Genomic DNA, 24144 nt, shown 5'->3' with positions numbered 1-24144 from the left:
ATTGTTTTCTTTCAATCTTCAGTATATACCATTCTTTTGTTGACATGATTGCTGCCGAGAGGTCACAGCTTAATCTAAATGGTTTTTCCTTTGTAGAAGACTTTTTGTTTTTCTCGTGCTGCTTTTGTATTCTATCTTTGTCTTTGATTTTTTAGTATTTGACCATAATATGTCTTGATCATTATCTTTTGGGGTCTAGTCTAGTTTGCTGAGCTTCTTGAATGTGAGCTTTTCTCATGATACCTGGAAAGTTATGGTCTCTTTAGGGTATATTCCCAGTAGTGGAATGGCTGGGTCAAATGGTATCTCTATTTGCAACTTTTTGAGAAAGTGCCACACCACTTTCCACAGTGGTTGCACCATTTTACACTTCCAACAGCAGTGAATAAGGGTTCCAGCTGCTCCACAACCTCGCCAGCATTTGTTGCTTGTTGTTCTGTTAAATTTTGCTACTCTTATTGGGGTGAGATGATATCTCATAGTTGTTTTGATTTGCATCTCTCTTAGAGCTAGGGATTTTGAACATTTCTTCATGTGCTTGTTGGCCAGTCTTTGATTGTTTTTATAAGTTCCTCTTGGCTTTTGCTTGTTGTTAAGTGCCGCCAATTCACCTGTGACTCATGGCAACCCTGTGTACATGAGGTTTGAACCCTGACCTATCCTGTGCCAATCTCAGTGTCACTGACAGTCCCATTTTTCCATTCACTGAGTCAATCCATCTCATCTTTGGGCCTTCCTCTCCTATCTTTCTACCCTTCTAAGCATGTCTTCCTCCAAGGACATTTGCCAAAATATGTGAGATCAAGCTTCAAAATTCTTGTTTCCATGGAGTAGCCTGTTTTCACCCTCTCCAGGACAGAACTGTTTGTTCTCCTGGATGTCCACAGTACGTTAAAGACTCTTCTCCAGCACCACAACTCAAAAGCATCGATCTTTCTTTTATCATCCTTACTCATTGTCCAGTTCTCAGATGCATAGCAAGTAATTACAAAAACCATGGCCTGAATCTCCAGACTGATGTCGTTGCTCTTCAGTACCCTAGAGAGGTCCTGACAGCAGACTTTCCTAATGCAATTCATCTTGATTTCCTGACTGCTGGTGCCAAGAGAGTTGATTGTGAAACCAAGCAAGCTGAAGCTGTTAGCAATCTGAGTCTCTTCTCCATCTATCATGAAGCTGCCAATTGGCCCACTGGTGAGAATCTTTGTTTTCTTGATGTTAAGCTTTGATCCATATTAGAGACTACAGTCCTTGATCTCCTGCAGCAAACACCTCATGTCCTACTCAATTTCAGCAAGCAAGGTTGTGTCATCTGTAGAATACTGTCATTCTTTGAGTTTGTCTTTCGCCCATTGAAAGTATTCAATCATTATTCTTTTGAAATCTGTCTCAGAAAGTTCCACCAGACTTTCTGGCTTTAGGAAGTCCCTTGATTCTGTATTTTGATCACTTTTATGTGGTAACATCTTGCTTTGGTTTTATTTTTTTATTTATTTTTTTTTTGCTTTGGTTTTATGTAAGGTGTAAGGTAGCCTGCTTCTTCTGTATCATTGCTGTGTGAGTTTTTCTTGCTGGGGCCCTCTGGCGACCTTGGCTCAGAAAGAAGCTCACTGCTCCAGAGAAGGGAAGGACAGCTCACCTTGCCTGAATTTCTCTCTGATCCCTGGACTCAAGGGCATACTTGCTCCAGTTGAGCTCAATAACGATTAGAACAGCACATCAGCAGAGAATTGCCGGAAGTCCAGGCTGGGTTTAGAAGGGGTCGTGGTACTAGGGATATTGTTGCTGATGTTAGATGGATCTTAGCTGAAAGCAGAGAATACCAGAGGAATGTCTGTCTGTGTTTCGTTGACTATGCAAAGGCATTTGACTGTGTGGATCATAACAAACTGTGGATGACTCTGAGAAAAGTGGGAATCCCAGAACACCTGATCGTTCTAATGCGAAACCTATACTTGGACCAAGAGGCAGTCATCAGAACAGAGCAAGGAAACACTGCATGGTTCAAAATTGGGAAAGGCATATGCCAGGGATGAGTCCTATCTCCATACCTTTTCAACCTATATGCAGAACAGATTATCCAAGAGGCTGGGCTCTATGAGGAGAAGTGTGGCATCAGGATTGGTGGAAGATCTATTAACAATCTGTGTTATGAAGATGACACAACCCTGCTTCCTGAAACTGAGGAGGACCTCATGCACTTGCTGCGGAGTGTCAAGGACTGCAGCCTTCAGTATGGATTGAGGCTCAATGTCAAGAAGACAAAGATTCTCACCACTGGACCAATTGGCAGCGTCAGGATGGATGGCGAAGAGATTGAGATTGTTCACAGCTTCAGTTTGCTCGGCTCCACAGTCAACACTCTTGGCACCAGCAGTCAGGAAATCAAAAAGCGTATCGCGATGGGAAAGTCTGCTGTTAGGGACCTCTCTAAAGTACTCAGGAGCAATGGTGTCTCTCTGGAGACTAAGGTGCGCCTGATACAGGCCATGGTCTTTGCAATCGCTTGTTATGCATCAGAGAGTTGGACAATGACTAGGGAGGACAGAAGGAGATTTGATGCCTTTGAGCTGTGGTGCTGGAGAAGAGTACTGAATGTACCATGGACTGCCAGGAAAACAAACAGATTCATCTTGGAGAGGATTAAACTAAGCTACTCCTTGGAGGCAAGGATTCTGGGGCTTCGTCTGACATATGTTGGACATGTTGCCTGGAGGGATGGGTCCTTGGAGAGGGACATCATGCTTGGGAGGGTGGAGGGACGGCGCGGGAGGGGAAGACCCTCTATGAGATGGATTGATTCTGTGACTGGGGCAATTGGGATGGGTGTGTCAGAGGCAGTGCGGTTGGCGCAGGATAGAGCAGGGTTTAGGGCTGTTGTGCATAGGGTCGCTATGAGTCGCAGGTGACTCGAGGGCACATAACAACAACAACAGGGGGCCAGCTGCTTCTTTCCCTTTCTCTCTGGTTCTGCAACTAAGTTCTCTAGGGTAGGTGGCTTCTTGTTTTCTGGTTACAGCCCTCTTTCCTGAAATCTGTTGTCCTCCTTGATCTTTGGAGTGGTGCAGACAGATTTCCTGACTCTCTTCACCACTTTGACAGTTCAGGAGGAAGGTCTTTGTCTCAGACCTTCTGTTCTAGTACTGTACTTCTGTAGGTTACAAGAGCCTTTTGAGTTATTGTGCATGGCTGGAAAAGCAGGGTAATGTCCCAGGCAAAAGCAATGTCTTGGGTGGATCCTGAATGTTGGTGTTACCTCCCCCCCACCTTGGCCAAAGGGCTGCAGGCCTGAAGGCCCACAACACAGCAGATTCCAGAAGGGTCTGCTCTACCTCTGCAGGCTGTAGGTGGTGCTAGGGGTGCAGAGGGGTGGTTGGGAATCAATAGTTAGGATAGTCTGTGAATTATTCCCCTTCTGGTCCAGCTATACATTGTTTCATAAGATCATTCCCATACATTGTGCTTTATAATATTAACCTATGCCCACTATTGGCCCATCTTTTCAGGTCCCCACTATAGCTATCTCAATTCCTTCACCCCCTCCCTTAGCCCACCAAACTCTACAACCTGTGATTCCACCCCAACCCCCAATTCTCAGCATCCCTGCCCCTTCCCCTTCCCCCACTGGACTTTTATCCACATATTACTAGTTATCCCTCTGTTTTTACAATTAGTCTTATGCCGTTTTTGTCCCTCTCACCTGTTGAAAATTTGTGCAATATGGACCTTTATATTCTTTTATTTCTAGTACTGTTGGACTTGACTAAGTCATTCAAGGAAGATAACTTAGTCCAACTTGCTGAATCCTATAACCTTGGTGTACTGACAGAAACAATACTGGCATATATTGAGTCTGTATTTCCAGATCCTGTTTGAGCACAGGCAAGAGCAGGAACCTTGAGAGCTTGAGCAAGGTGGTCAACCTGTGATCACCCTCTGTCTTGGGCATGAGTAGGATGGCCAGGCTCACCTTTCCTGTAATGCCTGTTCTCCCTCTCCCTCTTTGATGGCTTTCTTCTTTTCCTGGAACTGTTTCCTCAGCATGCTGTTGATGGTGAAGTTATCCTCCAGGAACTCTGGGCCTTCTGGATGTAGGAGGGCCTCAGGGTGGGAAGGGCTCTGTCATCAGCAGTTGCTCATTGTCCTCCATGTCCTAGTGCTCCTCTTCTACTGGACACCACTCACAATGGCATAATCTCAGTTGGCTCGGTCTGTCTGCATCTCAGTGTGGTTCACTCAGAGATAGTTTCATCCAGAACCTGTAGATTAGGGTCCCATGCATTATGTTTTATATGATTAAACACCATTGGACTATGCCCATCATTACCCTGACATTTTAGGTCCCTGCTGGATCTTTCCCATTTCCTTTGCCCCTTCCCTCCACCCAAGTTGTCCAGCCCTGTGATTTCACCCCTTCCTGTCCTCACCCCTCTGCTCCCACCTATAGAAGGGGTGGCTTGTGTGTGGGGATTTAAAAAATGCATTTTTCTAGAATTTACTTTTAATATTGTTTTTGTATTAAAGAAAATCTCTTGTATTACTGTATCTTGCTTATTTATGGAGTTCCTATGTGAGACCTCTGCATTACATAATTCATGCTATGAGAGATGCTGACTTTATGAGTTACCCTGTAACAGTGCTTCCTTTCCACTCACCCTCACCCTCAGCTCATAGTAGAGGAAAGATAAGTAGGCTGAGAAATCTTTAAAGACAGTACACAACAACAAAATTAGCTTTGATGACCAAAATGTATAAAAAGTATATAAACATTACAGTTTTAAAATGTGACTTTTAGTTTCTGTTTATTGAGAAATTTTAGATATATCTATTCTGATCCCTTGCAGTAACAGAAATGCTAATAGGCACTGTTATACTCTATTGGAGCTTTTTTTTGTGTTTGGATATGATTAGGTGTGAAACACTTGAAAGATTTCCAGATTATGCCAGGAGAGATTTTCAAGTATAAATGGACAGTGACTGTAGAAGATGGGCCTACTAAATCAGATCCTCGGTGCCTGACACGGTATTACTCCAGCTTCATTAATCTGGAGAGAGATCTAGCTTCAGGACTCATTGGCCCTCTCCTCATCTGTTACAAAGAATCTGTAGATCAGCGAGGAAACCAGGTGAGATCTTTCCTTTCTCAGGGTTTGGTCTCAGGCTTAAAATAGAATTATGATGTGCATGAACTTCCAGATAATATTTCTTTTATACTTTCAGCATTTGATTCCATATGTGCTATAGAAAATAATAAAATACATGAGCTGGGACTCTCAGCCTTTATTGAATGTGTGCTTGGTATAAGAAATTTGCCTACTGGATATATTTTAGGGAGCTCTGGTGACCTAGTGGTAAGAAGCTGTGCTACAAATCCCAAAGGCACATAGTTGGAGTCCACCAGATGCTCTAGAGGAGTAGGATTGGCAGTCTCTTCCTGTGAAATTTACTGCCTCTGAAAACCCACTGGAGGGTCAGAAATGGGTCTGTTCCAACTTGACAGGACACAACAACAAATATATATATATAAAATCTGGGATCTAGATGATTTCTAGATTTGCAGATCTTGTCTATTTATTTTTCCATCTTCAATGATCTTCTATTTTTAGATTGCCCACAAACTTCTGTCTACAGCCTAGAATCCTCTTTTGAACATCATTCTGAAGATATCTCCGAATCAACATGTCACCAGCAACTAGTTCACTGCACAGCATTTAGTAGGAATACAATAAATATATTTGTGGAGTGAAATAAAGGGAAAAAGAAAATATTTCAGAATTGTTTTATTTTAACATGGTTAGATTTTGGGCCAAATCTGTTAATATTTTTTTTTAAAAAGCTAAATTCTCTGAAGAAAAAAAAATATTGCTTGTATCCAGAATAACTCATTGCTGAGCCATGAGTCCTGGGGGCTCAGTAATGAAAGTGCTTGGCTTATGATAGAAAGTTGGCTGTTTGAACTCACCAACTGCTCCAAGGAAGAAAGCTGTAGCAGCCTTTGAGACAGTTGTATTCTTAGGAGTCACTATGAGTCAAAATACACTTGATGGCAATGGCTTTGGGGTTTTGTTTTAAGGGATGACTGTGTGTTCCTTTGTTTATTTGTGATACATACGGTCCCTACTAGTTTGAAAACAGTCTTGAAACTAACATTTCATAAGTTTAGAAAGGACATGAACTTTAGTGTAGGTGATATATGAGGCACACAAACTCAAAAAGGCACCATTCCGACTGATTTTTCCTAATTCACTATATTCCCTTCAAGGATTTTTGTAATTGCTCCTTTGTTATTGTTGTTAGTCACCTTTGAGGAAGCTCAGCCCCCAGCTCATGACAAACCCAGGGACAATGAAGGGAACACTACTCGCTCCTATGATATTTCCATGATCAGCTGTAGATTAGACTGTGTGATCCATAAGATCATCAGTGACTGGCTGTCAGAAATAGGTGGCTAGTGTCTGCTACATGGAAGGTGAGAATTCTACCTCTCAAACACTATTGCTGTTTGAAACCATATATATGTATTTTTAAAAAAGAAAAACACATCTCAACCTCACTGCTGTTGAGTCAAGTCCTACTCACAGTGACCCTCCATTGGATTTCTGAGCTTAACAGTAGGAGATTGCCTAGCTTTTACCCTGGGAGGACTGGTGGATTCAAATGCCAGGGACACCTGATCTTGTGCTTAGTATGATATAGACTGTGCCACCAGAGCCTCTTACTATAATTATATAGTCTATACAAAATTATATTTACACATATTAAAACTTATTTGATTCCATTGTTGTTGTTTGACTACAACTCATAGCAACCCTATGAACAACAGATCTGAACCTTTAGGAAGTGATTAATTCCAATTTGATTTATATACAAATTGATTTTCTGGGTAGTTCAGGTGGCCTAGTGACAAGAAGCTGCACTGCAATCCTAGAGGTACACAGTTTGAATCCACCAGATGCTCTACTGGAGAAGGAGGGGCAATCTCCTTCTGTATCAATCAGGTCCAATTTGACAGTACACACACACACACACACACACACACAAATAATAATAAAATAAAAATTTTAAAATTTAAAAAACCCCAAATTGATTTTCTGGGAAGAAATGAAAGCCTTTTCAGATATCAGACTAAGGGCATTGATTTAGTTTAGTGGATCTAATTACTCTCTTGGCCTGAAGACCCATTTGCTCTAAAAACACATTCACTGCTTGTAGCACCCACTCCCACACCTATATATATGCCATAGAAGTGGCTGTAGGAGGAAACAAATTGAACTAAAGGATTATAGATACGTGCATGTTACTACATCAGTCATAGGCTGTTTATGTCTGTCTGGCAATACCAGTAAGTAGCATTTTCCCTTTCTTTTTTTTACTTTCTTAAAAATATTTTATTTTCCATTTACTATTTTTTCGCATTTTTTAAAAAATTTATGCTGGTTTACATACAAAGTTGATAAAGTTCATATACATTATTTTTCACAATGGAATTAACAGATGATGTCAGACAAAAGAAATGTCATCCTGTTTTCTGTGTTTGATGAAAACCGAAGCTGGTACCTCACAGAAAATATGCAACGTTTCCTCCCCAATGCAGCAGGAGTGGAAGTCCAGGATCCAGAGTTCCAAGCCTCCAACATGATGTACAGTAAGTAAATCAGCACTTCAGTCCAGTGCTTGATGTTTACATTATTAATGAATTAATACACTATGCAAGAGGGATTTTTCTTTTAAAAATTATTGCATATGGGCATATATGTTTTATAAATATAACCATAAAATGCATACTTTAAAAATACATACAGATTTAATGGAAAACAAATTTACTTTGTAAACTTTCATTCAAATATACCCTTCTCCAAAAAACATTATTTACCACCTTGTAAGCCCTATGGGAAGTTTTACTCAGTCCTCAGTCCTCCCAGGGTCCTAGTGAATTGAATTAATGGCAATAGGCATTTTTTTCACTTGTTTATGCTTATTTTCAATCTCAGTCTCAGGCAATTCCCTTTATTATTTTCTGTTTCAAATCATTATGGGTACTCTAAGATTATAAAACAATTCTCAATATTGTGGGAATCATATTTAATAAATATATCTTCTTTTGTTAACTATTAAAATAAATTTGAAAATATTAATTTTTTAAATATTTTACTGTTTAATACCTTTTTGCCGGTTCATTGTTCAATTCTTACCCCTTTTATTATTTGTTTGGTTCTTGTTCCCAGTTATCTTCTCAACTTCTTCCATGTTATGTTTCCAGCTACTCTGTGTCTGTTGTTACTGTTGTTGTGTACCATAGAGTCAGAATCGATCCAGAGCTGACTCTCCAGCAGGTTTTCAGAGGCAGTTAATTGCATGGGAGGAGCTTGCCCATCCCTCTCTCGCAGAGCATTTGGTGGCCTCAAATTGCATACCTTCAAGTTGCAGTGCAGCTTCTTGCCATTAGACCACCAGAGCTCCCAATTCTGTGTCCTGGACACTTGTATAACTTTCATCCTTTCTCCAGGTTCATAGGGTTTCCGGAGGCAAGCTATTTTGGAAGTGGATGCCACTCCTGCTTCCAAGCTTGTTGTAATCGGGGGCCTCCACCAAACACTGTCCACCATGGGTGACCATTATCGCATTTAACACATCAGTGTCACAGTGTTCAGCATCACAGCAACCACGAGTTACCTCTCTCTGTACAGCAAATGGACAGATCAGTGCTAGACCACTTTAGAAGAATGTTTGACCAAAAACAATTAAAACAAGGCCTGAGGGCTGCAGATTAAAATCACCCACCTTTGACTTGGTAGCATTACTTTCTGTCCACTAGGCCAGCTGAGCTCTCTATGTTGTTGTTAAGTGCTGTCAAGTTGTAGACGATTCATAGCAACCTTATGAACGAAATACCTGAACTTGTATAACTTTGGTCGTTTCTCCATGTCCATAGAGTTTCCTAGAGCCTGGAGACAAGCTATTTCAGAAGTGCATGCTACTCCAGCTTCCTACCTTGTTTTAATCGGGGGGTTCCACCAAACACTGTCCACCACAGGTCACCATTATCACATTTGACACATCAGTGTCACAGTGTTTAGCATCACAGCAACCACGAGGGCATGTTAAACATATTTTCTTAGGGAGCTCTGGAGGCCTAGTGGCAAGAAGCTGTGCTGAAATCCTGAAGGCAAATGGTTCGAATCCACCAGATGCTCTGCTGAAGAAGGAGGGGCTATCTCCTCCTGTAACAGTCAGATCTGATTCGACAGTACTCAACAACAAAGACAAAAAGAATAAAGAGGGGGGAAAAAAGGCCCGCCCTACCCAGCAATTCTCACAGAAACTAGTTTCTTCCCTTTCTTCTCTTCTGCCCTCAATCCCACTCTCTCCCCTTGATTTCATTTATTCTGCATGAGCCCATTCAGAAACCCCCTTCCCTTTCCCTGTCAGCCCAACTATGGTAGAAAATGATGTGGACAATGAGCTCCTGAACTATGAAGATGATGAAGTGGAGACAGCAGGTGGAGGAGATGGGACTGAGGCCCCTGCTAAGAAGGATGTGAAAGGAGCTTATGTCTCCATCCACAGCTCTGGCTTCCATGACTTCCTGCTTAAGCCACAGGTGCTTCGTGTGATTGTTGACTGTGGTTTTGAGCATCCATCAGAAGTTCAGCATGAGTGCATTCCACAGGCCATTCTGGGAATGGATGTCCTATGCCAGGCCAAATCAGGCATGGGAAAGACAGCAGTGTTTGTGCTGGCCACACTGCAGCAATTTGAGCCAGTTACTGGACAGGTATCTGTGCTGGTGATGTGTCACACTCGGGAGTTGGCTTTTCAGATCAGCAAGGAGTATGAGCACTTCTCCAAGTACATGCCCAGTGTCAAGGTTGCCGTGTTTTTTGGTGGTCTGTTTATCAAGAAGGATGAAGAGGTGTTAAAGAAGAACTGCCCACATATCGTCATTGGGACCCCTGGCTGCATCCTCGACTTGGCTCGAAATAAGAGTCTCAACCTCAGACACATTAAACACTTCACCTTGGATGAGTGTGACAAGATGCTTGAACAACTCGACATGCGTCGGGATGTCCAGGAAAATTTTTGCATGACCCCCCATGAGAAGCAGGTCATGATGTTCAGTGCTACCTTGAGGAAAGAGATTCGTCCAGTCTGCCACAAGTTCATGCAAGACCCAATGGAGATCTTCGTGGATGATGAGACGAAGCTGACGCTGCATGGGTTGCAGCAGTACTACGTGAAACTGAAGGACAACGAGAAGAACCAGAAGTTCTTTGACCTTCTAGATGTGCTTGAGTTTAACCAGGTGGTGATCTTTGTGAAGTCTGTGCAGTGATGTATTGCCCTGGCCCAGCTCCTAGTGGAGCAGGACTTCCCAGCCATTGCCATCCACCAAGGGAGACTCTCTCGGTACCAGCAATTTAAAGATTTTCAATGACGTATTCTTGTGGCCACCAATCTATTTGGCCGAGGCATGGACATTGAGCGGGTGAACATTGCCTTTCACTATGACATACCCGGGGATTCTGACACCTACTTCCATCAGGTGGCCAGAGCAGGCTGATTTGGCACCAAGGGCTTGGCCATCACGTTTATGTCAGATGAAAATGATGCCAAGATCCTCAATGATGTTCAGGATCGCTTTGAGGTTAAGATTAGTAAGCTGCCTGACGAGATAGACATCTCCTCCTACATTGAACAGACACGGTAGAAGATTCGCCCATTGTGGAACATGACAGTCTGTCCCCACTTCAGGAGACACCACCAGGCATGGGGGTGAAGGAGACACTACTGCCACCCAGCCCTCCCCCTCCCCCAGGGCTTCCCTCTTTTGCATCACCACCACTCCTGTATCCCTGTACCTGATTTGTCAGAATTTTTTTTTTATAATTTAGTTTGTTTATTTTTCATTTCAATGAACATCTACAGAGATTTTGGAATTCCATTCATTCATTGTTGCCCCCTTCTCCCCGCACACCCCGCCCACCCTCCCCCCCTCCCGTTTGCTCCTCTCCTTGAAAAGCAAAACTCCCTCATTGGTACCCAATCCCCCCGCATCTCCCCCAAACCCCACCCCCACCCCCAAATATAATCCACTCTGCAACCCTCATTGCGTACTCCTACGATAAACACAATACCCTAAAATATAATACTTTTAGACTATTCTCTCCCCCATAGACTTCAATGCCGTAAACATATTTAATCCAGTTTTTCTCAGTCTTCCCCCAACCCAATGCCAGCCTCATTCTACAGATTTGTCAGAATTTTTTAACAAAACTAAAAATGAAAAAAAAGAATAAAGAGAAAAAAAGCAAAAAAAAAAACCAAAACATATTTTCTTTGTAAATATGTAAGGATACATAAACACACAAATGTATATATAAGCATACACTCTGGACTCTATAATTATTCCTGCAATAAGACCATATATTTTGTTTTGTTTTAAATTTTTTTCTTCTACATTGGTTTGCATACAAAACATGTATACATCATATTTCATTCATGCACATCTTGTTTCACACGTTCCTTCATTCATATTGTGTTTCATATGATCATTTCCATATGCTGCATTATATAAAATTAAACACCACTGATCCATATTTTTAAATTAAAATAGCTCTGTAATATCTCTTAGGACTTTGTAAGGTAAGAAAGTTTGGTTCTTCATCAGTTGTCCTAATCTGATACCTAGGCATTGCCTAGTGTTGTCACTGCTCTCTTAGCAACATTATTAGGTTCAAAAAAACCAAGCAATTAAATTACAATATGGAAGATGACCATATCAGATCACAAAAAGGAAAATTACATGACTGCCAAACAGCTGAGAATTTTGGCCCCGTCAAGTTGAGGAATAACCTTAAGCAGCAGAGCCTTCATTAGTCTTGTATCACATCTCTGCAGACATTACTAACTGACCTACATTATTAATGTGATAGTCTATTTTATACTATTGTCATAAATGTGAAATATCAGGAAATGAGAAAGTCAGTAAGTGAGGAGCAAATGTATTTGTGGGCCACCTTGCATGATAGATGTTAGGATTGAGTAGAGAAACGTTTATTTAATTGATGGTTGGACCAAAAGAATCTCAAACTCTTTGCTGCCAAGTTAGAATTATTGACTCATGGCTGACAATACCCTGCCCTACCTTCCGTGAGTTTTCAGGGGCTGTAAATCACAAAGGAGGAGTTTGTCTACCTTTCTCCCATGGAGCACCTGGTGGATTTGAAATCCCTGCCATCAAGTTGGCAGAGCAACTTCTTACCTACTCGGCCACCAGAGCTCTCTAATGAATGGATAGATTATATGTTTTAAAAGGCTGAAATAAAGAAATTCTTTTTATAGGGGAAAGTCAGTGTTTTTTGGTTTTTTTTGGTTGTTGTTGTTGTTATATGCTGTCAAGTTGCCTGTGGCTCATAGCAACCCTATGTACAGCAGCTCTGAAGCCTGCTCTGTCCTGAGCCAGTCTCAGTGGCACCGACACACCAACCTCCATCACCCCAGTCACTGTATCAATCCATCTCATCCAGGGTCTCCCTCTCCAGCGCTGTCCCTTCACCTTTCCGAGCATGATGTCCTTCTCCAAGAACCGGTCCCTCCTGGCCACATCCATGTCAAACTTAGAGAAAAATTGCAAGAATTGTACAGGGAACTCCCATATACTCTTGATCCAAATTCACCAGTATCTAACTTCCCACATATTTGTTTCTCTTTTTCTCCGTTATTTGTTGTTATTTGGTGCCATTAGATTGGCTCCAACTCCTAATTCCCCTGTGTACAACAGGGTTAAACTCTGTCCAGTCCTGTGCTAGCCACACAACCTCTGCAATGCTTAAGCCCATTATGCAGGCACTGTGTCAATGCATATTTTTGAAGTGATTCCTTTCTTTTGCTGACATTCCATTTCTCTCTATATACTGTTGTTTGATGCCATCAAATCAACTGCAATTCTAGTAACCCTATGAACAACAGATTCAAATTTGCTTCATTCCTGCACTATCCTCATGATCTCCATCATGCTGAAGTCTATTGCTGTAGTCACTGTGTCAAACCATCTCCCTGAATGTTGTCCTCCTTTTTTTGGACCCTCTACCTTTCCCAGCATGTCTTTTTCCAAAAACTGGCCCCTCCTGACAACATGCCCAAAGTATTTGAGACAAAGTTTCATCATCCTTTTTTTCTAAGGAGCATCCTGGTTGTACTTCCTCCAACACAAATTTGTTTGTTATTTTGGCAGTCCTTGGGATAGTCAACATCTTAGCCAACCCCACTATTCAACAGCATCAATTCTTCGGTCTTCCATATTCATTGTCTTGACTGCTGCTACCATGGGTTTTCATTTCTCCATTTATCATGATGTGAACTTTTGGTCCAGTTGTAAGAACTTTTGTTTTCTTGGTGTTGATGTGTAATCCATATTGTAGGCTGTGCTCTTTGAACAGGGAGTTCCGATGGCACAGTTCATAGGGCATTGTGCTGCTAACCCAAAGGCCAATCCTATCTGGTGGTTCAGATCTTTCTCCTCTAGAGAAAGATGGGCAATCTCTTTTTATGCAATATATAGCCTCAGAAACCTGATGGAGGGTCAGTTGTGAGTTGGTTCTGACTCAATAGAAATGAAAGAAAGTGAGAGAGAATCATGCCAAGGTAATACAAAGTAATAAATTTGGTATACTACTAAAATCTCTTGTTCTCCATTGCCTTTTCAGGTATCAATGGCTATGTTTTTGATAACCTGCAGTTGTCAGTTTGTTTACATGAGGTAGCATACTGGTACATTCTAAGTGTTGGAGCACAGACTGACTTTCTATCTGTCTTCTTCTCTGGATATACCTTCAAACACAAAATGGTATTTGAAGACACACTTACCCTATTCCCATTCTCAGGGGAAACTGTCTTCATGTCAATGGAAAACCCAGGTTAGTTATTTATATTGTGTTTCTATATTACATGACCTCTTGTGGCCTAGTGGCATGAAGGTGCACTGCAATCTCAAACATATTACATTATATATTTAAATTTACTAAAATATGTTAGTTATGTATTATATGTTTCTAAAATCCATGTTAGTTATTTACATTATTGTTAAATGAGTGTAGGCGGCATGGGATTGAGTCTGATTTCTACTAACTCCACACAGGGGACATATCCCCATCAACAACATCTATACCACAAAACTATAAGGTCAGATATGATCTCGCATGCTCCTGTACCTACCTCTACTACTTCCAAGTTCAAGCTTAATACTCTAATGGGTCTGCAATCCAGTGTAATGACTACACAGACATCACAGAACTATCCTCATGGTTTTGAAGTTTATTGGGGAAGTTAACAGGTAAGTTCAGGTTGGCAGTAGGCTACAGTCCCTCATTCCAGACACCTTCTCCAGCATCATGGTCACAGGCCCTTTGACCCTTATGTCTTAGGTGAGTGCTACAAAGTTCTTTTAGTCCTGTGAGTTACGGTGTCTTCCCTCAGTGCTCCTGCAACCTTGGGCAAAGGCCTCTGGCTCTGTGGAGCACCAGTACCTAGTCAGTTCTGTCTCTTGTCAGGCTCTGGTCCTCTGCAGAGGCTGCTTTTGCTCTTGTTTCGATCCCAGTCTGGCTAGTGCAGAAATCTCTGCCCCCCCACCAAAGGATGCACGCTGCTTCCTCTTCCCTGTTGGTGTTGAAATTCCCAATTTTTGCTGCTGAAAACACTCCAATTAGTGGATGGCGAGACTAATCTCTTTGTGGACAGATTAACACACCCTATTTGTATGAACCTGCCCATGCATGTGGCAGAGCCAAAGTCCCAAAGTCAACTTTCTAGGAAAGTCATTTTGAACAAAAAACTTGACACCACAATTATAATTTTGCAATAATTTTATCGCATGGTACATAATATATTAGGTTGTTAACAGCTTCAGCTTGCTCGGCTCCACAAACACTCTTTACACCATCAGTCAGGAAATCAAAAGACAAATTGGATTAGGAAAATCTGCTGTCATGGAACTCTCCAGAGTGCTAAAGAGCAACTTTATCAGTCTAGAGACTAAGGCGTACCTGATCCAGGCCATGGTCTTCACAAATACTTGCTATGCATCAGAGATCTGGGCAATGACTAAAGATGACAAAAGGAGAATCGATGCCTTTGCATTGTGGTGCTGTAGAAGAGTCTTTAATACACTATGGACTATTAGGAAAACAAAGAGGTTTGTCCTAGAGAGGGTGAAACCAGGCTGCTCCTTGGAGACAACAATTTTGAAGCTTTGTCTTACATACTTTGGGCATATGGTCAGGAGGAACTAGTCCTTGGAAAAGGACATCATAGTTGGAAGGGCAGAGGAACAGCACAGAAGAGAATGACCCTGAATAAGATGGATTGACACAGTAACTGGGGTAATGGGGGTAGGTGTGTCGGAGACAGTGAGATTGGCTCAGGACAGGGCAAGGCTCAGAGCTGATGTACAGAGAGAGGGTCGCTATGTGTTTCAAGGGAATTGATGGCACATAACAACAACAATACTACTTACTTCATAGCTCTTCATATGCTTCATTACCTACTGGTTCACATTTGGGAAACTATGAAACAGTTCAATGATCTTTTAAGTATGTAAAGTATTTCTATCTGTCAAGTATTTCACTTAAAAGTCTACCTTTATTTGCCACGAGCCGAATTTTTATGTGTGTTCATTAAGTTACTGTGATGGATATGCATTTTACATTAACCACAAAGAAGAAAAACAATGTGTCTTGCTTCAAGAAGTAAGCAATATGTCACAATATGTCATTGTCTGAAGAACTAGGCCACTCCTGGAAACTTCCTGGTTTCTCCCACTCCCATCTTCTACAGCTTGTAGTTACTTTGTTAATAATATGACACTTCTGAAAATATATTCTTTTAAGAGAATTCCTGAAGAATAAAAATTAATCTCTTCATATATAAACAGGGAGCTCTGGTGGCCTAGTGGTAAGGAACTGTACTGTGATCCTGAAGGCATGCAGTTAAAATCCACCAGGTATTCCATGGGAGAAGGAAGGGCAGTCTCCTTCCATGTGACTTAGTGCCTCTGAAAACCTGCTAGAAGGTCAGTTATGGGTAGATTACGACTCGATGGGACTCAACAACATATATAAAGCCATTCGCCCACATACCTAGAAATTTATTTTCCTTAAAATGCTGATTTGTAAAGGAGCTCTGGAGGCCTAGCAACAAGAAGCTGTGCTGTAATCCCAAAGGTGCACAGTTTGAGTCCACCAGATGCTCCACTGGAGAAGGAGGGAAAATCTTCTCCTTGGATTCAATTTGAAAGTACAAGACCAGAAAAAAAAGGGGGGGGGGAAAGATGATTTGTGGGAAGAGACCAAAGATTAACCATTTCAGGAAGGAGCATATAATCAAGAACCAATGGTAACGAAGGAAGATATTCAAGTTGCACCAAAAGCATTGACCAAAAAATAAGGCCCTAGGAATTGATGAAATACCAACAGAGGTGTTTTAGGAAACAGATGCAGCCCTGGATATGCTCACTAGTTTCTGCAAACAAATACGGAAAACAGCTGCCTGGCCAACTGACTGGACAAGATTCATATTTGTTCACATTCCCAAAAATGCTCGCCCCACAGACTGTGGATCATTAATATAACATGCAGGTGAAATCTTGTAGATTATTTCAAAATGGCTGAAACAGTATGTCAACAGGAAACTGTCCGAAATTCAAGCTGGATTCAGAAGAGTCTGCGGCATGAAGGATATCATTGCTGATGTCAGATGGATCCTGGTTGAAAGCAAAGGATACCAGAAGACTGTGTTTATGGTTAATCAACCATGCAAAGGAATTTGACTGTGTGGACCCTAACAAATTATGGCTAACACTGAGAAGAAAGGGAATCCCAGAACACTTAATTATGCTTATGTAAAACCTATACCTTTGGAGCAAGGTGTCATTGCATGGTTTAAAATCAGGAAAGGTGTACATCAGGGTGATATCTTTGTTCTTACCTATTCAGTTTGCATGCTGAGCAAATAATTCAAGAAACTGGACTATATGAAGAAGAATGCACCATCAATATTGAAGGAAAAGTGTGCTATGCAGAGATCATATTTTGCTTACAGAAAGTGGAAAAGACTTGAGCCACTTGCTGCAGAAGATCAAGAAGACTACAGCCTTCAATATGTATTACATCTCAACATCAAGAAAACAAAAGTCCTCTTCACTGGACCAATTGCCAACATCATGATAGATGGAGGAAAGACTGAAATTGTCAATGATTTCATCTTGGATCCACAATCAACACTCATGGTAGCAGCAGTCAAGTAATCAAAAGACATGTTGCAGTGGGAAAATCTGCTGTCAAAGACCTCTCCAAAGTACTAGAGAGCAAGGATGTCAGGTTAAAGACTAAGGTGTGTCTGATTCAAGTCCTTATCTTTCTATTGCTTCCTGTGCATCTGAAAGTTGGACACTTAATAAAGATCACTGAAGAAAAAGCAATGCCTTTGAACTGTGGTATTAGAGAAGAGTACTGAATAGCCTATGGACTGCCAAAAGAACAAACAAGTCATTTTCAAAAGAAGTGCAAGCAGGGTGTTCTTTCCAGGCAATGAGGGCAAAACTCATTATCTTGGGCTTATAGTCAGTAGTGGACAGTCCTTGGAAAGTCAGAGAGAGGAAAATTCTCAACAAGATGGATTGACACCGTGACTTGAACAGTGGGCACGTTGAAGATCATGAGGCTGGCAAGGCTCAGATCTGTTGTTTTCTTGGTTGCCATGCATGGTGGTGGACTCAACAGTAATGTCTTTGCTAGTCATCTGCCTTCCTTACTGTTCTAGCTTGGGGCCGATTCTTTGTGGGCCTCAGGCTCAGTTACCCACTCAGGATTGGTCATAACCCTGCCTTAGGATGAGTCCATATCTGGATCCTGGATCCCATGTCTTCTCTTTTATTTTAGTGGAGAACTTTGTCTAATTATCTTCTGAGAATGATTACAGTAGGGGTTATATAAGTCCTTAGTCTCTTTTCTCTTTTGATTGATAGTTTGCCTCAACATAAAATTGTAGGTTGGAAATAAAGTGCAGTGGTGACAAAATGTCTTTGACTATAGAAACCTTTTTCCATGTGCATCCCATTATCTCACAGTTTTATATAGTAGACTTTTAGGAATACCTTCTACAAACCTACTCTACCACTGTAGAATTGTAATTCGCTGTAGTTCTTTACTCAGATCCTATTCATAGTAGAAATTCTTTTTGCCATCACCGTAGTGAGATGTTATATAAAATGGATTGTAGACCTAAGTCCTATTCTCTTGTGCTTACCTATCCTGCAAATTGGGAATGTTAGGCATTGTGCTATGTTATTTGAATCCATTATATCAGAGTAGATACTACTAGCCTCATTTACAAATAAGAAAACTGGGACCCAAAAGCCTCAAGTGGTTTATTCAAAGAAATACAATTGGTAAACATCTAAGATTTTAACCCTAGAACCTGTGGACACCTAACCTGTATAAAAATGTTCCTGAATTAATCAAAAGGATCTGTATAACTAGGAAGATTCTCCACTGAAATTTCCATACCAGTCTGTTCTTTTCTAATCATAGCTCATTCTTGTGGTCACAAACAGAAACAACAACAAAAACCCCACAAACAAAACCCAAGCAAACAACAACAAAAACTTTCTTCTTTTAAAATATTTATATAATTCATTTCATTTACATTATATTTTGTTCATGTATGAGGTTTTTTTCCCCTCCAATCTTCTTACCAGTAACTCCATTCATGAAAGTACGTAAGGCGGCTACTTCATGCCTCCTGCTCTAAGAGCCCCCTTTGAGACAGCCAGTTTCTGAATCACATCCCTGTCAGACCAGTGCTCGGAGGGAACAAGCATGTCCTTTTTGCTGAAGAATTCTCTGTTCAACTTGACAGCTTCTAGCATCTGCATCCAACAACAAAATCTTTTACCACTGTCATTGGAATACTATCCCATGTGTCAGGGATTTAACAAAATGTCTTGTGATATCATGGCACTCATTAGTACTGTTTCGTTTGTCTTGGGATAGGGGTTAACTTCTAACATAGAACTTACTTGGGAACTGGCTTATGAATAACTGGTTTTATTCTTCCTTATCTCTAGGTCTATGGGTTCTGGGGTGCCATAACTCAGATTTTCGGAATAGAGGCATGACAGCTTTACTGAAAGTTTCTAGTTGTGAAAGGAACACTGAAGATTATGAGGACAACTATGAAGATATTCCAGTCAACTTTATGAATGAAAATAGTGTCCTTGAACCCAGATCATTTTCCGAGAAGTCAAGAAATTCTAGGCAAAAACAACTCAAGGACACCACAGCTCCAGGAAATGACATAGAGGCAATGGACCCTCATTTTGGAAAGAGAATACAGTTACTTGAAGCACAGAATGTCTCCTCTAGTGATTTGCTCTTGGTTCTGGGACAGGGCACTGCTCCATATGGATTATCCTTTTCTGATCTCCAAAGAGCTCAGTATGAGGCTATTCCTGATGATTCCTCACTTGAAGCAATGGAAAATCAAGAGGACCCATCTGAAATGGCACACCTCAGGCCACTCCATCACAGTAGGGACCTAGTATTTACTCCTGAAGCAGACCTCCCATTAAGATTAAATGAGAATTTGAAAACAATTACACCAGAAGACTTGGAGAAATTGGACTTTAAAAATTCTAGTTCATCAAATAATGTTACTTCACCAATAAGTGTATTAGCTAGCTTGCCAGTAAGTACTGAAGTAACGGATTCCTTAGAGCTCCTGAATAGGACAGCTCACCTTGGCAGTCAGCTAGGCGCCATTCTATTTGGCAGAAAGTCATCTCAGCTCATTAAGTCCAGTGTACCTTTAAATTCAAGTGAAAGAGGTAATAATTCTGCATTGTTAGAAGTCACTTTAACAAGTAGTAAAGTACGTTTGCTAGGAGAAAAAGTATTATCAATGGAGAGTGATAAAGAAAGAAAAGTTCCTAGATATGCTTCACCGATGAAAGAGAATGCTTTATTTAAAGTTAATCTATCTTTGGGAGAAATGAACAAGGCACTCAGTAACTCATTGACTAATGGGAAGGCTCACATTGATGGGCTAGCATTATTAAATGAGAATAATATGTCACGCTGGCAAGATGGATTTGGGAATGATACTGAGTTCCAAAAAGTTACTTCACCAATTCATAGTGAAATATTTAGAGACAGAAATACCACATCTTTGGTGTTAAATCATGCATCAAATAAAACTGCTTCATCAAAAGATGTAGAAACGGTCCATAAAAAAAAAGACCTTGTGTCACTAGATGCAAAAGATCAAGACACATCAGTCTCCACAATGTTATTCTTGCCAAATTCAACAAATTTGATAAAAAGGAACCATGGAGAGAACTCCCTGAGTTCAGAGCATGGGCCTATTTCAGTGCAATTAATATCCTTTGGCTCAGAAAATTCTGTGAAAGATCAAAATTTCTTGTCAGAGAAGAATAAGGTGACAATAGGAGAGAATGAATTTAGAAAGAACAGAAGTTTCAAAGAGATATTATTTCTAAACAAGAGCATATTTCTTACAAACTCAGCTAATATACGGGGAAATTTTACCCCAGATGAAGAAAAAATATTTCAGGAAGAGAGGGGACAGAAGGAAGCATTGATTCAAGAAAATGTAACTTTGCCTCAACTGCTCCCAGTGACGGGTACTAAGAATTCCCTGAAGACTGTCTTCTTACTGAGCACTAGGCAAAATAGTACAGTGGAAGCTTTGCAGGAGGGAACATATGCTCCACTGTTCCAAGACACCAGGTCATTGAATGACTTGACAAATAGGTTGGAACTTCACAGATCCTATTTCTCAAAAGGAAAAGAGAAAGCAAGCTTAGAAAGCTTGAGAAACCAAACAGAGCATATAATAGAGGAATGTAAAGGCCCTATAGAGATGCCCAAACCCAAGAAATATTTAACCCGGGTCAGCTTTGCACAGGTAGATGACAATGAAAAGGAAAAAACTATGACAACTCAGCCTCCCTCATCAAATTGTTCTATGATGAGTTCCACTGTCACCCAAACAAATGGCTCTACGTTACCTCCTACAAAGAAACCAGCATTGTCGTCCATTAGACCTGCAGATCTGACCAAGATACCGTCACAGGCCAACTCTTCTCATCTTTTATCATCAGCCTGGAATGACACTATTAGAGAGAATAGTGCTGGTGTTTCTGATGTCCAAAAACCCAGTAATTTTTCACAAGAAGTAAAAAATAATAACCTTTCTTCGGCCATTCTAACTTTGGATATAATCAGAGGACAAGAAAAGACTGTCTCCTTATGTGCCCCAGACACACCCATGTATGAGGAGCTTGGGAACACTTTTCTTTCGAAGCTAGGCATACCTGAAAAAGTTGAATTACTTCCTAAAATTCATGTTTATCAAGAAGACCCTTTTCCCACAGAAACTAGCAATGGTTCTCCTGGACACCTGGACACCATGGAAAAGATACTCTTCCAGAAAACACAGGGAGCCATTAAATTGAATGAAGTAAATATACCTAGAAAAGTGTCCTTTCTGGAAGACGCAACAGAAAGCACTGAAAAGATTTTCCCTAAGATGTTTGGACCCCACATATCAAGAGGAGAATGGCAGTCCCAAGAAAAGCCACCAAAACACACAGCTTTTAATACAAAGAACATAATTTCTCCTCTGAGGCCTGCTGAAAACTCTCATGCAATAGCAGTAATACATGAGGAACAAGATAGTCTTCAAATAAAAGACATTTGGGCAAAGCAAGGAAGCACTGACAGGTTATCCTCTAAACGCTTCCCAATCTTGGAACACCAGCAGCCAAAGGAAATAACCCCAACTGCTCTACAGCAAGAACAAGAACAAATTGACTATGATGATGCCCTCTCAGTTGAAAGTAAAAGGGAAGATTTTGACATTTACGGTGAATATGAGTATCAAGGGCCCCGAAGCTTTCATAAGAAAACACGGCACTATTTTATTGCTGCAGTGGAGCGATTCTGGGATTATGGGCTGAGCACATCTCTCCCTGCTGTAAGAAACAGGTATGGGTCCATTGACTATCTGTCCCACTATTGCACCATTGACTTTACCAGATGCTGAAACAATAGGAAAGACAGACCCAAATGACAGCAGTCAAACCCTGGAGATTGCTCAAATCTAGGCAGCAAAGTGTAGATGATGTTGAGGGATGCATAGAGGGTTAGAAGAAGAAAGCAGCAATGAGAGATGGAGAATGGTAACTTCCAGTAATGTGAGCCTCTTACTCTGGAGGGGTGAGGAGGAAAAGGGAAACTGGAGCGAAAGGGGCGAGAGAAGGAAACTGGAGATGAACCCCAGTCGGGAAGCAGCGATAGGAAGCAGCACTTGAAGGGCAAAATAGAAAGATGTCATTCTTACGGTAGCAGAAAGGGGTTAGGGAAAAACAGAGAGAGCACAGAGTCTCCTTTCCCTGCCCAATCCCTTCCATTCAATTATGGATTCCATCAAACAAATCTCAAATCCAGGAAGAACAAGAATGTAAGGCCTTTCTGCCCTTTAGTCCATAAGGATACTGCTTTTCTTCTGTTTTTTTGTTTTGTTTTTCATTTACCCCCTCAGGGCTCAGAGTGACACTGATTCTCAGTTCAAGAAGGTGGTTTTCCAGGAATTTGCTGATAACTCTTTTACCCAACCTTTATACCGTGGAGAACTAAATGAACACTTGGGACTGTTGGGGCCATATATAAGAGCAGAAGTTGAAGACTATATTGTGGTGAGTTGAGAATAATGAAATTGCAAGAAAAGTGATGTGCTGCTGTTAGGCACAATCATATCTACTACAACTCATAGTCACCCTATGAAAAACAGATCGGAAACTTACCCTCTCCTCGTGATCTCTGATATGCTGCAGCCCATTATTGCCATCACTATGTCAGTCCCTCTTGTTGAGGGTCTTCCTCTCCTCCTCTGATCCCTCACCTTCCCCAGAAGGATGTTCTTTTCCAAGGACTAGCCCCTCATGACAACATGTCCAAAGTATATGAGATGGAATTTAACCATCCTTGCCTGTAAGGAGCACCCTGGTTGTACTTCCTTCGAGATATAACAACACAATTCAAAGACATCGATTCTTGTTAGGTCTTCCCTATTATCCTTGTCTAAATTTCACATGTGTATGATGTAATTGAAAATACCATGGCTTGGATAAGCCATTCCTTAGTCTTTAAATTAGTATCCTTGGTATTTAGCACTTTGGAAAAGTCCTTGAAAGTAGGTTTTCCCAATGCAACACATCTTTTTTATTTTTTAGTTATACTTTAAAATTTTATTTTATAATGGTTTCCATACAAAATTCATATACATTGTGTTTCACACATTCCTTCATTCACATTGTGTTTCATGTGATCATTCCCATACATTGTGGTTTAATTCTTTTATACTGGTTTGCCTGCAAAGTTCATATATATTGTGCTTCACATTATTCTTCATTCGCATTGTTTTCTCCATTCATTGTTGTTGTTGTTGTTCTGTGCTGTTGAGTCGTTTGCGACTCATAGCGACCCTGTGTACAACAGCCCTAAAACCTGCTCTATCCTGTGCCAATCGCACTGTCTCTGACACACCCATCCCGATTACCCCAGTCACTGAATCAATCCACCTCACAGAGGGCCTTCCCCTCCTACACTGTCCCTCTGCCCTCCCAAGCATGACGGCCCTCTCCAAGGACTGGTCCCTCCTTGCAACATGTCCAAAGTATGTCAGACGAAGCCTCAGAATCCTTTCCTTCACGGAGCAGCCTGGCTTCATCGTCTCCAGGATGAACCTGTTTGTTTTCCTAGCAGTCCATGGTATATTCAGTACTCTTCTCCAGCACCACAGCTCAAAGGCATCAACTCTCCTTCTATCATCCCTAGTCATTGTCCCGCTCTCTGATGCATAGCAAGTGATTGCAAGGACCATGACCTGTATCAGGCGCACCTTAATCTCCAGACTGACATAGTTGCTCTTCAGTACTTTGGAGAGGTCCCTGACAGCCAACTTTCCCAATGCAATAAGTCTTTTAATTTCTTGGCTGCTGGTACCAAGAGTGTTGATTGTAGAGCCAAGCAAACTGAAGCTGTAATTTTTTTGTCTTGAGTCTTATTG

General features: G+C 41.1%; 1 protein-coding gene and 1 pseudogene across 1 annotated transcript in view; both read left to right on the top strand.

The window, feature by feature from the left end:
* F8 (coagulation factor VIII, procoagulant component) overlaps nt 1-24144 on the top strand; it is a 212088-nt gene that overhangs the window by 132919 nt on the left and 55025 nt on the right. The window contains exons 11-15 of the mRNA XM_006900001.1: nt 4912-5126; nt 7495-7645; nt 13707-13916; nt 19121-22061; nt 22618-22771. Of these exons, the coding sequence (XP_006900063.1) occupies nt 4912-5126; nt 7495-7645; nt 13707-13916; nt 19121-22061; nt 22618-22771 (3671 nt within the window). The remainder of the gene's footprint in view (nt 1-4911; nt 5127-7494; nt 7646-13706; nt 13917-19120; nt 22062-22617; nt 22772-24144) is intronic.
* LOC102864019 lies at nt 9437-10708 on the top strand (annotated as a pseudogene).

This window comes from Elephantulus edwardii, unplaced genomic scaffold (genome assembly GCF_000299155.1).
Source record: "Elephantulus edwardii isolate Elephantulus edwardi_28Jun2011 unplaced genomic scaffold, EleEdw1.0 scaffold00269, whole genome shotgun sequence".
Taxonomy (NCBI): Eukaryota; Metazoa; Chordata; class Mammalia; order Macroscelidea; family Macroscelididae; genus Elephantulus; species Elephantulus edwardii.
This window is presented reverse-complemented; position numbering and strand designations above follow the sequence as displayed.